We start from the raw sequence: 15,173 nt of genomic DNA, 5'->3' as shown, positions 1-15,173 counted from the left end.
TAAATACAAGTGTTCACGTCTATAGAATTCTCAGTCCTTCTTCCTCTCCCGTCCCAAACCTGGAAGCAATGTATGGAAGCACCCTACATCTTTGAAAATACACTTCTAGGATTTCTTCTGACAATTAACAAGTCTGCAGTTTTTCTCTTGGTAAGGTATTTGAACCAGCTCTGATCCAGTGGCAGCAGGGAACTATCCTTGCCCCAAGGACTGAAGAGGGTTGGTTGGAGCCAAACATGTTTTCCCTTTTACAAAGTATCATTCAAAGTAAGCTCTATTGCACTAGACCTGGACTGTGTGTCATTCAAAGTGCAATGCAGGTAGACGGAGTAGACCTACTGGTATCCATCCTCTAAACCAGGAGTAGAATCTGTGCAATCCTCTATATGTTGTTGGACCATCAACCTCCCTCAGCTCTAGCTAGCATGGTCAGAGGTTTGGGATGGTAACAACTGTTATCACCATCATTTGGCATCTGTGGTCCAGGCAGCCCATTTCCATCTTTGGAGGATTGCCCAATTGCATCCCAATCTAGACATGGGGGCACTCATGACGCTTATTCATGCCCTCGTAATCTCAAGAATAGACTACTGCAGTGCTGTCTACGTGAGGCTACCCTTGAGGCTGATGCGGAGACTTCAACTGGTCCAGAATTAATAACTGGGATGAAGAAATTCCAGCACATCTCCCCCACTCTGGCCACCCTTCATTGGCTACTGGTTCGTTTCCGCATCGACCTCAAGGTTATGATGATAACATTCAAAGCCCTAAACGGTTTAGGACCTCAGTACCTATCAGAATCCCTGCTCCCAGCCAAATCTGTCCGTAATACCTGTTCTTCACAGGCAGGGCGGTTGAGGGCTTTGATCCCGAAGGAGGCCCAAAGTGAAAGAAAAAGAAACCGGACCTTCTCAGCGGTCACCCCCTGCCTATGGAACAACCTGCCTATTGAGATCTGCCTGGCACCCTTGCTGGATGGGTTCAAAGCAGCATTGAAGACCTGGCTCTTCCACCAGGCTTTCCCGGAGCATTAAGATCTCAGCCTCCCTTTTGCCATCCTTTTTGCCATTCTCTCCGTCACCCCTTTTTGCCACCTTCATTAGCATCTGTTTTAATTTAACCTATTTGGTTATGTATTAATTTATTTTTTATCGTGTTTTAATATTGTTGCTGACATTGTTGTTAGCCGCCCAGACTGGCCTGGTTGCCAGATGGTGCGGGATATAATAAATAAATAAATAAATAAATAAATAAATAAATAAATAAATAAATAAATAAATAAATAAATAAATAAATAAATAAATAAATAAATAAATAAATAAATAAATAGGTAGTCAACAAATAGGCTCAACAACTCTGCTGTAAAGAATGAAACATTTTTGAATACAGCAAAAGAAAGGCAGGGAAAATAGGTGCCTTTCTTTCATTCATTACCAGTGGCATCGTGCCAGTACCAGTTACACAAAGAACCTTCTAATACAACAGATGAACGGATGGTAAGGACAAATCTTATTTTTCTGAGCAACAAACTCATGCTGGACAAACAAGATGTCCCTACAATAGAAGCAAGCAGGCAAATACCTTTCTCTTTAGGCAGACTTTCCCTTAATAACTGGTGGTCTGAGAGTTTTTTTAAATGAATTGTTGTGCTCTGTTGTTTTAAATGTATTATAGTATTGATTTTATTTACCATTTTTAATGTAATACTTTTAAAATTATTTTAAATATTTATATACCTACTGTTTTTAGCTTTTCAATACTTTAATTGATATAAGCCACCTTAGGTTCTTTTTAAGGAGAAAGGAGGGGTAAAAATACTATAAACAAACAAAGAAGAGTTTGGTTAAGGAAAGAGGCTTCCATTTTTTCTTTTCTAGAACTAAGTAAAAAACGAGCAAAGCTGCATGGGAAAAAACCTTTGCAAAAATCCATGAATGGAGGAGATCCCGAATTCAATCCCTACATGCAGACACACACTTTCATAAACACCACCCACACCACCCCCATTTTAAAAATCTACTGTCTGTCATTCAAAAAAAAAAATCCATCCAAATGATTACTAGCTTTAGATCAGTGGTTCCCAATTTTGAGTCCCCAGATATTCTTGGACTAAAACTCCCAGAAAACTTCACCCCTGTGCTGGACACGGGTTCTGGGAACTGTAGTCCAAGAACATATGGGGACCCAAAGTTGGGAATCGCTGTTCTAGATGAATCTCTTCAGGTTAACAAACAGTTGAGTTGAAGATGGGACAAGTCCTAAAAGAAATGATCACTGAAGAGGCAGGTATATATAGGCTAAGTTGCTATGCATTATATGGTATTATATGGATGAATGCGCTGAAGCTCATGTGCCCCTACCTCTGGTAAAGCTACAAGGAGTAGTTTAAAAGCTTTTTACTTTTGATTTATATTCAGCGGGGATTGTTCTGACATCCACATCCAGAGAAATAGTGGAGAATCTTAACTATCATTTAGTCCAAGATATCAAGTTCACAGAGCTGTTTATGAATGTGGCTTTGTAAAATAAGCTACACCTACAGTTTATGAATCCACAGGTATGCTAAATAGGTACTAAATTGTAGCCAATAAAAAGAGAAACAAAATTGTCCAGTCTCATCCTGCCATGACTATGCCAGGTGAGAACCAAAGGAGGGACACCCACATTCATTAATGTGAAACATAATGGTCTAGCATTACCAAAAAAAAAAAAAATTATAAAGCATTTTGGGGCTCACTGAGCCCAACCCACTGCTCAATATAGGATTCATTAGAGACAACTATTCTTTTGACAAATCTTAAAACTGATTTTCAGTTGATTTAAATGAAATTCCCTGCAACAGTTTTCTAAGTGCACGTGCAGATCATACACAGTTGTGCCTCTGGATGATATGCCTTCTTCTTAAAAGAGAAACATTTGAATAAAATTATTTTAAATGGCCAGAATCTTATTGGGATTTTAATCTAGAATAAATGAAATGATGTAAACCACAGTTGCAAATTACAGCTAATTGAAAAGGTGCTTGTTCCATGCTCAGTTGCATGACTGGCACATAACCTGGCGCCCTGTTAATTAGCTGCAATTTGCCACAATGAAGCAAATTCATTTACTCTGGAGCAGAACTCCAAAACTATTCTGGCCACTGTTTATAAACAGAAGCGCATGATGTCCAACTATACTGAGTTCAGAGTATGTGAGACCTACTGAAGAACCACAATTTTAGCTAGAAGAAAACACAAATGACTGAAAATAATTAAGACAAATTTCTGATCATGGAATTTCAGAATTACTTACTTCAGAAATGTTTTTATCCATCTCTTTTCTTCTTTCTTCTAATTTCCTCTCAATACCTACAATTCCTGCAGCTCTTATTCTTCCGGTCTGAAAATCAACATCAAATAAATAATTATTTAAAGAAGTCTTGAGGTCTCTATCACTATTTTAACATAAAAAATTTAAAAATCCTGCATCTTGTAATATTTGTGAAATCTTTTGCATTGGGTGCACTCAAATGCAGCACTAAATCACTGCTTGGTGTGGGCTTTGCACTGGCTACCTGTCCCTTTTTTGTCTAGTGTGGCTTTAAAGAGATTGGAAATATTTGATTTTGGCTTTAGCTAGCTGCATTTTAGAGCTACATTCAGATATTAAAATGTTGTTAATTTTAACTACACAGAACAAAGTTCGACTCTTTTAATAAAACATAATTAAGATGAACCACAGATTGTCCAGGTTTGAATATGAAACTAAACATCAGTTTGTTAAAGATGGAAAGGAAAACTTCCAGTCTTCTCTTTATAGCTATTCTAAATGAGGAGAAGAGAGGGGAAAGTCAAGAAGCTCAGAGCACAGATGTGCAACACAAAACAGTTCACACTTACATCCAAACACGGCCACAATTCAGTTGTTTGCAATAATACAGGACTCAAAGCCTGCTGTGAGCCAAACTGTATTACTAATTGATTTCCCCCCATTATTCTAGTACAAAAAGTTATCAGTTATGCTATTAATGAAATAATTATAAAATATAAAAATTTAAAAAGTGGTGCTTCCTCCTCCCAACTGATTGAACTGGACTTCATTAGATGTCGGACCATGACAATAAGTGCACTGGCTTGCCCGACCAGGCAGAATCCCCAAATTGCAGCTTGATGAGATGTTCTAACTACATGGTGTTAGACCCTAACCACTTGAATCTTTCTTGGAGACCTATCACCGATCTTCCCACCTACCCCCATGAAGCCTCCACCTTTCTGACCCATGTGCTGGTATGTTAAACAAAATCTATCTGGTCCAAGAAGGCAGACGTCCAGTCATCAGGAATGTCATAAATACCTGTGAGCCTCTGTTAAGGTCTATGGTCTGAGAAACAGGCATGTTCTCCCATCTTCGCTGAGTCATTTCTTCAGACAACCTCCTGAAGAACTAGATGGGTGTGGTTCCCAAAAGATGCATTGAGATTGTGTTTAATATTTTGTAAATAAAGTAACTGTGTCCAGAAAACAACAAATACAACGAATACTTGAATGTTAGCATACAGATGATTAAAACTGTGGCTGAAGAAACATTCTCGAATACGTTGCACTCCATGCCACTATGTTAACACCAAAAGATATATGATCACCCACGCTACTTGAATGATAAATGTCACTTTCAATCATTAGAGCCTTCTCCATTTTTCTCCTTAACTATGCTAAGATTTATCCACTTTACACAAATGCAATTTTGAAAACTCACTTGAATATCATCTCACTCATCAAACTAACATACTTACCTCAATCTGACCATGTTCCTTGAAAGAAAGTTTGATGTATGAATATTTGCTAGTTTGGAAAGGACCAGGTTCCTTGTTGGAAGGTACTGGATGAAGGTGAACAACTATTTTGGCACTGAAAAAATCGGAAAGAGAAAAAAGTGAAAAAGATGCACTCTACAATTACAGTCCATATCTAAAATCAACTGATACAAATTCTGTAAGTTATTAGTTTCTAAATAATCTAATACAGGACAAAAATATCCAACTGGATCAACATAACAGATCATTTTCAGTAACTCTTCAAGATACCATTCAGTGGCTCAATTATTTTTAAATACAAAATATTTCTCTCAGAATATTTTGCCTCAATATAATTGGTGGATGTTCAGGAAAAAGATGTAGCGCATCTTCATGCAATTCACAGTTAAACCATGGAACTTCCTGCTGCAAGATTAGGTAATTCCATAAAGGAGGGTGGGTAATAACTTTATTTGGCCAACAAAATATTAAAACCAGGCAAGCCTTTGATTCCAACAGGATCCTACATCGGGCTGGGCATTGCACAGTTTGAGACAATTCATCCAATGTTACCTAAGGTGAAACCTGATTAACTCAATGCAACAGTCTTATAGCCTTTGTCTTGGAATAGTAGGTGGTGCCTCGCATACCGACGTTAATCCGTTCCGGAAGCCCCCTGGCCCCGCCACTTGGAGCCACCCCGCGCCCGGCCAGCGCGTCCGAGAGGAGGTGGAGAAGCCTTCCCCCGAGGCCTCTCGGACGCGCTGGCCGCGAAAATGCTGGCCAGCGCGACCAAGCGGTGGCGGCGGAGCCTTCCCCCTCCTCCCGCCTCTGCCCGACCCACCCCTCACCCTCATCTCCGCCGTCGTCGCTGGGTTTCGGAAGCCGCTTCCAAAGCCCAGCGGCGGCGGAGGAGAAGGGGGTGAAGGGTTGGGAGGAGGGCGGCTGGGATGCGTCCCCCGGCCGGCTTCCCCTTCCATGGTCGGACTCTCAGGAGTCCTGCCATTGATGGGTAACCGGCCAGGGGGTGGATCCAAGCCCCTACCGCCGCCGCCGGCGCTTGGATCCGGCCCCCGGCCGGTTCCCCTTGCATGGTCGGATCCGACCATGGAAGGGGAACCGGCCGGGGGCCGGATCCAAGCTCCTACCACTGCCGCCGCTTGGATCCGGCCCCCGGCCGGTTCCAAGCTCCTACCACCGCCGCCGCCGCTTGGATCCGTCCCCCGGCCGGTTCCCCTTCCATGGTCAGATCCGACCATGCAAGGGGAACCGCCCGGGGGCCGGATCCAAGCTCCTACCGCCGCCGCCGCTTGGATCCGGCCCCCGGCTGGTTCCCCTTGCATGGTCGGATCCGATCATGGAAGGGGAACCGCCCGGGGGACGGATCCAAGTCGCGGTGGCGGTGGTAGGGGCTTGGATCCGCCACCCGGCCGGTTACCCCATTCAGGGCCAGACTCCTGAGAGTCCGACCATGGCGGGGGTAGCCGGCCGCGGGGCGGATCCAAGCGGCGGCGGCGGCAGGGGTCCGGATGCCTTTCAGGCATCCAAAGGGGAATCCCGGCGGTGTCCTCGGAAGGACCCTTCGGAAGGGTCCTTCCGAGACTACCGCCGGCATTTCCCCCCAGCTGAGTGGCAGGGCTCCTGCTCAGCTCGGGGAAAATGCCCCCTCCGAAGGGGAATCCCGGCGGTGGCCTTGGAACGACCCTTCGGAAGGGTCCTTCTGAGGCTACTGCCGTCATTTCCCCCCAGCTGAGCAGCGGGAGCAGTCCTTTGGAGGCTCCCACCGCTCAGCTGGGGGGAAATGGGGCCTATGGGGAAAACATCGCAAAGTGATTTTTCCCCATAGGCAACATCGCAAAGCGATGGCAAAAGCGATTGCTTTTTTGCCATCGCTATGCGGATTCATCGTTAACCGGGGCACTCGTTAAACGAGGCACCACTGTACTTCTGATGGCCACCAACTTTAGATTCATGGAGGATAAAACAATGGCTACTACTTAATGGTGATGATAATACCGTGTTTCCCCAAAAATATGACAGGGTCTTATATTAATTTTTGCTCCAAAAAACACATTCAAGCTGATCTTCAGTGGATGTTTTATTTTTTCAGGTACAACCATCTGCATTTATTCAAACACAGTCATGTCATCTGGTTGCTACACAATGGTGGAGGGTGGAGTTTCACTTCACTGGGGCTTATTTTTGGGGTAGAGCTTATATTACGAACATCCTGAAAAATCATACTAGAGCTTATTTTCAGGTTAGGTCTTACTTTCGGGGAAACAGGGAATGCTGTTTCTAAAATCCAAAGAGAATATATATCTACATTCCATTTGCTGGAAAACAACAGCAAGGCACGACAGCTGCCCTCACTGTTTTCGGGTTTCCCTTAGGCACTTGTTTAGCTGCTGTGGAAGACAGAACACTGGACTAGACAGGCTTTTGATCTGATTCAACAGAGCACACTTCTTATGAACAAAATCATAAAGATGCAGTGATCTTGCATACACCAGCTGACTGCAACACATAGTAGCACTGAAAAGTACTTGCATGTATGCCCAGCATATTCTAAATAGTTTTCTAGGTGATTGTGGGCTACTGGTGGGAACTAGTAAACATAAAACAGTGTTGTGGATAGATAGAGGACTCTGGATAACAGATGACAAGAACTGGCTGGCTGGCTTGGTAGTTTAGGTATCTGGGTACAGAGCAAGAGTTTGGGAGTTTAACTTCCCACTGAGTAGTTCATAAAGCCTATAGAACCTACAATCGCCACATAAAGATGGTGCTTTGAACACTCTACCTTTTTCCTATCCCAGCGGCTTGTTCTTCAATGAAGATAATCTGGGAAAGAGGAATAGCCATACAACAGTCCTACAAGGAAAAGCAAGGGACAAAATAAAGAGAGTTTTGATTGTGTAAATGTGCTTATTTTAACTACAGAAGACTACAGAATGTCAGCATCATCTTTGCAAGAAGTTCTTCTACAAAGCACTTCTGCTGCCCCACAATGTGCTGCTGGAATGCTCAAAGTCTTCCCATGAGAAATAGGTTTGTGTATCAAGTGTGTTTCACAGAAACCCTGCCCTACTGGAGAGGAGCTGAAAACCACAATTTTGACCCTACAACTGCAACTCTAAATTGTCCATTTCGGAAAAAGAACCAAGTAGAAACATTAGGCTTTCAGAAAGTGGCAGGACTGAGAGGCAGAAATGGAGCTTCAATGAATAACAGCTGTAATTTTAAAGCGTTGCCAAAATGAAAAAAGCTCAACTAGCCAATTTAAATGCCACAGATCTTTTATCAAAATAATTTGTTTTCAAAGATTTTATTTGTCTATGCTGCTACTCTATGGTGACCTGACACTGAACTGCTTTCCCCCTGCACTGTACTTCCCTGGTACCTCCAATTATCAATGTCCCTCAAGCATCCACTGTTGCTTGTAAAGTTCCCAGTGCTGAAATTCTAACTGAAAATGCTGAAATTCTGAAAATCGTAACATTGAAAGTCTTGGGAGCTGCCAAACTGCTAATCCTCAGTCTCTGATATAAAGCAGAATCTGGACAGTTGGAGTGGGGACAGTACAAAATGAGAAGGAAAAATTCCAGTACAATCAGTGCAAGAACCATAATAAATAAAGATATAAATGCCCAATTTGGAGAATAATATGTTCTATCCAGCTTCTGCAGTTTCTTAATGTGCACATGTTTCCACAGAAATTTCTTGATACCAAAATGTAGGGTCCTGGTAATACTCAGACCCTTGGCACATCATGGGATAAATTTCTTTATGATCTGTTTTTCTTACCCCATAACAATCCTGACTTGTGTGTCAGACACAAAGTGAGCCTATTTGTATTGTCCCAGAAGTGTAATTCTTAGCAATGAATTACACAAATGGATTGCCTGGCTACATCTTAAAGACCACAAATCTTCTCAAGTGATAAGATTCTTGGCTAAGATATGGGAAACTATGAAATGTATTGTTTTACATTATATCTTATTTTTATTTGGTGTTTAAATAGTGTGATATACCAAGTCTGTCCTAAGAAAGTTTTTTTTTAAGAAAATACAAAAACAAACCCACCCACCCCCAACAATAAGACATACAATCTTGCTGGAGGAAACCTCTCAGGATCTCTTGATTTGCTTTGGGCCCACTAATGCCTGTTTCCTCTCCAATGCTTCTGTTCCCACAAACTGAAAACCGAGTTTTCCTTTAGGCAGAGTAGGATGAAGCCAACCACAAAGCTACTGATTCCCAGAATGATGGTTCATCTAGTAAAACAATGGAGTGCAATTCCTAGGAGTCCTTGGTACCAATGATACTGTCACAAAATCAGTTCTTCTTCACTTTTGTAGGCATGCGGCAACTACACAGAAACTTGTCAACGAGTAAGATATAGATCTATAATATAAATAAACACATGCAACTAATTCCTGAATTATGCCTACTTATTTCGTGAATGCTGGGAAATATTCAACAGAGCAGGAAAAGAGCAAGACATAACAGGAGGTGGAGTGGTTCAATAAAGGAAGCCATGGCCTTGAATTGGAAGACCTGAGCAGGGTTGTTCAAGAAATTAATTTTTTAGGGGTTACTCATTCATGTTACCTTACCGCCATCAAGTCAGAAGTGACTTATGGAGACCCTAATGAGGCTTTCAAGGTAAATGAAATATTAAAGGAGTGGTTTTATTAGTTCCACTCCCCCAGGGAGTTTCCATGCATAATCAGGGATTTGAACCCAGGTCCTCATCTGTCACTCTACTGACTATGCAACACTGGATACTCTCACTTATTTACAGAGTCACCGTAAGTCTGAAGTGACTTAACAGCATGGAACAACAATTATCTGTTGACTATTCCCTGAAATTTGTCACAGCTTTTATTTAGCAAACTGCAAAGTACCATAAAGTTTAGTACAGGGGCTCAGTCTTCTTGCATAATAATCAAAGAAAAAATAGCAATACTCCCTTATCACCTACTACATGAAAATTATGGACATGCCAGAATAATGATACATACATGATTTTTCTGATCTCTCCAAATCAATCTGTGGGTACTCAAGAGCAATATCCCAGTATCAAATTTCACCTAGAGAGGAAGAAAATTTTACAATATTCAAGTTACGGATTGATAGCAACTATTCTGATGATTGATCAACCTGATCAAAAGTCAACCTAAATTTAGAGGAAGATAGAGAAGTCATCAAGAGGTGATCCACAATCAGGTTCTGCTGACTACTATTGTACTCCTAGCAGTAACACTACTTCAGTTTCAAGAATGAACTACAATCTTATGTTAGAAATTAGGGAATAAGCCTGATAAAGACAGAAGGCTTATTGAGGTAACATGCACAAGATGAGGCTGTAGGGGCCAGGCTTCCTTAAATACTGTACAATTTTGGATCTAGGCTTCCTTTTGGCTATTATTTGCAGATTGAAGATAGGGGAATGAAAGCTCCCTGGTGTAACATCCTGCCTCTACATGCACAATTAGCAAGGCCAGGTTCAGTGTTCAGAGCAATTTACTCAAGGTGGCACCCTCTGGATGTGCAAGACTACAATTCCCATCATGTCCAGCTATGGAGCTCGGTGGGAGTGCTAGTTGCAATCCAACACATCTGGGAGGCACAAGGTTGGGGAAGGTTGGCCTCTGGCACCTTGTGCTTGAGTGACTGACCACAAATCGATACTGTTCACGGACTGCAAAGAAGGTGTACGAAAACTTGTTTCGGTTAATTAAGTCCCAAGGCCAGTGGGGCAAGCAGAAATCCACCACCGACACAAATTTCCACACTGGGCAGGGAACACACAAACAAGGTGTGTTTTGTGAATACCAAATCCCAGTCACCGCTAGGCCAGCCTGTCTAAAAAGGCGGCGGTGTCAGCTCTGTTGCCTGTGTCACAAGGCAAAGGCAACGGGGGTGAGAAAGAAAAAAGGGGGAACCTTTAAAGCGCCACATAATTCTTTGCTGCGGCTGTTGCGCCTTTAACAACGACACCCGGGAGCTCTTCTCTTCTTTATGGCCGAAGAACGAGGGCCATAAAATCCCCTCTTCAAAAAGCCCGCCAGCACCGTGTCCCTCCCCGCGAAGCACCGGCTCTCCCACCACCACCACCACCCGCCGCCCTCCGTCACAGGCCGCGGCTCGGCCCTTTCTAGTCTCCAAGCGGCTCCCCCCCTCCCCCCCTCCTAGTCTCCGGCGGCGGCGGTTGTCCTGACCTTCTCCTCGCCGTCATAAAGGCGGACCCCGCGCTGCTGCGTGACGAGATTCTCGTGGATCTCCAGCAGACCGTTGGTCCAAGCGAAGCGATCCATGGCCCCTCGGCGCCCGCCGCCGCCTCCTCCTCCTCTTCCTTCTCTTCCGCGGCGGCGAAGAGATGGCGCCTCCGACGCCGCCCTTGGTTGAGGAGAAGAAAACACATCTCAGCTCGACCGGGGAGGGGAGGCGAGGGGGGAACCTCCGACTCGGGCCGTCTTAGGAGGATAATCATAAGAATAATTCAATGGAAGGGCTATTAATAAAATAAAAATATTGTCTATATGGACAGCCCCAGAGAAATACTGATGGGAAAATATGGTAATACTTTAAAACAAAAAGGAAACTGAAGGCTTGACTTTTGCCGGACAAAAAACATTATAAAAGCTAAGATTCAAGGAATTAGGGCTAACAGCAAAGGTCGACTCTCCCAAGAAAAATAGGAAACCGCGTCACACCTCATCTGCGAATGTCCAAATATTGCACAGATTACAAAATTAGACATGATAGAGTGGCAAAATTACCACACTGCTCATTATGCAAAATAATAATAATAATAACTTGCCATGCTCCAAAAACCTGTGGGAATATCAAGTAGAGAAGGTGTCAGCAAATGAGGACGTCAAGATCTTGTGGGATTTCCGGATCCAAACCGATAGACACCTTGAACATAACACTCCAGGCATAGTAGTAATACAGTGGACCCTCTACTTACGGAATTAATCTTTATTGGAACGGTGGCTGCAGGTCCAAAAGTCTGTAGGTCGAGTCTCCATTGACTTACAATGCATTGGAAACCAGCCATTTTTGTTCCATTTTTGTTCCATTTTGTTTTTTTCTGGTCTGTAGGTTGAGTCTGGCTGCAAGTCGAACCTAAATTTTGCGGCCAGAGAAGTCTGTAACTCGAAAAGTCTGTAAGTCGAGGGTTCACTGTAGAACAAAAAAGGTCGGGATCATTGATATTGCAATTCCGGGGGATGCCAGAGCTAAAAATACTTAAAAAAAAAACTAACAATACAGAGACCTAAGCACTCATTTCACACGCTAGCAAGGTTATGCTATAAATCCTACAAGGTAGGCTTCAGCAGTATGTGGACCGAGAACTCCCAGAAGTACAAGCTGGATTCCAAAGGGGCAGAGGAACTCGAGACCAAATTGCTAACATGCGCTGGATTACGGAGAAAGCCACAGAGTTCCAGAAAAACATCTACTTCTGCTTCATTGGCTGTGCAAAAGCCTTTGACTGTGTGGACCACAGCAAACTATGGCAAGTCCTTAAAGAAATGGGAGTGCCTGACCACCTTATCTATCCCCTGAGAAATCTATACAGTATGTGGGACAGGAAGCAACAGTTAGAACTGGATATGGAACAACTGATTGGTTCAAAACAGGGAAAGAAGTACGACAAGGCTGTATATTGTCCCCCCGGCTTATTTAACTCCTGTCGAGGCTCTGGTTGATAGCTGGCTAGCCACCGCCACCAATGCTGTAGACGTGATCGCACCTAAACACCCTCTCTGGCACAGAGATCGCCCTTCGCCCTGGTTTAATTCCGAGCTGCAATCAAGGAAGCGAAATAGGAGAAGGCTTGAGCGCATATGGAGGCGGAACCCGACAGAAAATAATCAAATAGCTGTGAGGATCACGACTAACCTCTACCAATCTAAGGTGAAGGCTGCTAGTCAATCTTACTTTGCTGTCCAGATAAGTGAAGCCTCCAACCAGCAGGCGGGGGTTTTCCGTATGGTTTGCAATCTGTCCGAATTTGGTCATAGTGACTGGCCTCCTGCTAGCATCTCACCTGACCAATCTGCAGTCTTTTTAAAATCAAAAGTGGAGGCCATCCGCCGGGATCTTACCCCCTATTTGAAAACAGTGGATCAAGCTGAGATGTCCAGCGCTCTGTCTTGCCCAATAAGACTCGATCCCTTTCAGCCTGTGATGTCAGATATGGTGGACAGAGTGCTTGACCGCTGTCATGCCACTACCTCCTCCCTTGACCCTTGCCCAGCCTGGCTAATCAAAGCAACCAGGTCTACAACAACCAAATGGGCCAGGGCAGTAATTAATGGGTCTCTCCAGGAGGGCGAGGCTCCCCTTGCCCTCAAGGAGACATTCATTAGGCCCATTAGGAAGAAACCGAGCATGGCAGCGGACTATATTGGTAATTATATGCCCATCGCCAATGTTTCTTTCCTCAGCAAGGTAGTCGAGAGGGTGGTAGCTGATCAGCTGCAGGCTTTTCTGGATGAAACCAATGCCCTGGATCGATTTCAGTTGGGCTTCAGGCCGTGCCACGGCACAGAAATAGCATTGGTCGTCCTGTTTGATGACCAACTGAGGGAGGCCGACAGGGGCAAAAATGTCTCTGCTGGTCCCCCTAGATATCTCAGCCACCTTTGATACCATCAACCACGGTATCCCCCTGGGGAGGCTCTCCAAGTTGGGAATTGGTGGCCTTGCTCTTGCCTGGCTCCGTTCCTTCTTGGAGGACTGTCTCCAGAGAGTGCAGATTGGGGAGAGTTTCTCGGCCCCGTGGAGCCCCAATTGTGGGGTTCTGCAGGGCTCGATTATCTCTCCAATGCTGTTTAACATCTATATGAGGCTGCTGGGAGGGGTCATCAGGTGATGTGGGGCTTCGTGTCATCAGTACGCTGATAATACTCAGCTCTACATCTCCTTTTTTCCAATAACAGTGGATGCTGTTTCGTCCCTTGAGCGCTGCCTGGGGGCTGTTCAGCAATGGATGCAGGTGAATGGACTGAGGCTGAATCCGGGCAAGATGGAGGTCCTTCAGGTGGGTGTCCCAGAAATCAGTGGTCTGGGAAACTCCCTTTCCTTTGAGGGGGTGACTCTTACCACCAAGAGTGAGGTTCGCAGTTTGGGTGTACATCTGGCACTAACCATGGAGACCGAGGTGTCGTCAGTGGTCCATTCCGCACATTTCCCCCTTCGGCGGATTGCCCAGCTGCGTCCCTATCTTGATGTGGGGGCGCTCACTACATTGGCCCATGCACTCGTAGTCTCAAGTTTAGACTACTGTAATGCACTCTACATGGGGCTGCCTTTGAGTCTGAAGCGAAAACTTCAGATGGTAGAAATGCAGCAGCCAGGCTTCTGACTGAGGTGAAAAGGTACCAACATATTTCCCCCATGCTGGCTGCTTTGCATTGGCTGCCCATCTGGTTCCACGCTGATTTCAAACTTCTTACGATGACATATAAAGCTCTAAACAGTTTAGGACCTCGATATCTGGCAGAGCGCCTTCTCCCACCCAGTTCTGCCAGAGTCACTTGTTCCAGCCATGCCGGGCAACTGAGGGGCTTAACGCCAAGGGAGGTCCAGAAGGAAAGAATAAGGAGAAGGGCCTTCTTGGCAGTGGCCCCTCACCTTTGGAACAACTTGCCAGTGCAGATCCGCCTGGGTCCTTCTCTGGGTGTCTTCAGGAATAAACTTAAAACCTGTCTATTTGGGCAGGCTTTCCCTCCTGCCATATCTTAACTGCCATTTTTTAATTATTTAAACTTTGCCATCTTGGACTTTTTGGTTTTACGGTTTTTAAATTTGTAAACCGCCCTTGGTCTAGATGGCTGGGATAAAAATCTAATAAATAAATACTCAAAAGCCTTTGACTGTGTGGACCACAGCAAACTATGGCATCCTTAAAAAAACAGGAGTGCCTGTCCACCTTATCTACTGAGAATTCTATATGTGGGACAGGAAGGAACAGTTAGAACTGGATATGGAACAACTGTGTGGTTCAAAATTGGGAAAGGAGTACGACAAGGCTGTGTATTGTCTCCCTGCTTATTTAACATATGCATCATGCAAAAGGCAGGACTGGATGAATCCCAAACTGGAATTAAGATTGCCGGAAGAAATATCAACGACCTCCGATATGCAAATGATCCCACTCTGATGGCAGAAAGTGAGGAGAAATTAAAGAACCTCTTAATGAGGGTGAAATAGGAGAGCACAAAAAATGGTCTGAAGCTCAACATCCAGAAAACTAAGATCATGGCAACTGGTCCAATCACCTCCTGGGAAATAGAAGGGGGAGTTATGGAGGCAGTGATAGATTTTACTTTCTTGGACTCCATGATCACTGCAGATGGTGACAGCAGCCACGAAATTG

At 44.2% G+C, this 15,173-nt stretch overlaps 1 protein-coding gene across 3 annotated transcripts in view; it reads right to left on the bottom strand.

The window, feature by feature from the left end:
• The window catches only part of VPS36 (vacuolar protein sorting 36 homolog), a 30,798-nt gene extending 18,943 nt beyond the window's left edge, over window positions 1-11,855 (bottom strand). Inside the window, exons 1-7 of one of the 3 annotated variants that reach the window (XR_013540383.1) lie at window positions 11,754-11,855; window positions 11,002-11,179; window positions 9,802-9,870; window positions 7,578-7,648; window positions 4,775-4,889; window positions 4,336-4,425; window positions 3,295-3,381 (exon numbers count right to left, since the gene is read on the bottom strand). Coding sequence is in view for 2 of the 3 variants with exons in the window: in XM_073002443.2 (XP_072858544.2) it covers window positions 3,295-3,381; window positions 4,336-4,425; window positions 4,775-4,889; window positions 7,578-7,648; window positions 9,802-9,870; window positions 11,002-11,097 (528 nt within the window). In the remaining variant the exon portion in view is untranslated. Of the gene's footprint in view, window positions 1-3,294; window positions 3,382-4,335; window positions 4,426-4,774; window positions 4,890-7,577; window positions 7,649-9,801; window positions 9,871-10,725; window positions 10,864-11,001; window positions 11,180-11,753 lie in introns of those variants that run through there. The other 2 variants (XM_073002443.2, XM_073002450.2) reach the window with 2 other exon arrangements.
• Window positions 11,856-15,173: the final 3,318 nt, after the last annotated feature.

This window comes from Pogona vitticeps, chromosome 1 (assembly GCF_051106095.1).
Source record: "Pogona vitticeps strain Pit_001003342236 chromosome 1, PviZW2.1, whole genome shotgun sequence".
Taxonomy (NCBI): domain Eukaryota; kingdom Metazoa; phylum Chordata; class Lepidosauria; order Squamata; family Agamidae; genus Pogona; species Pogona vitticeps.
The sequence above is the reverse complement of the archived record's forward strand: the minus strand, read 5'-3'. Positions and strand labels throughout refer to the sequence as shown.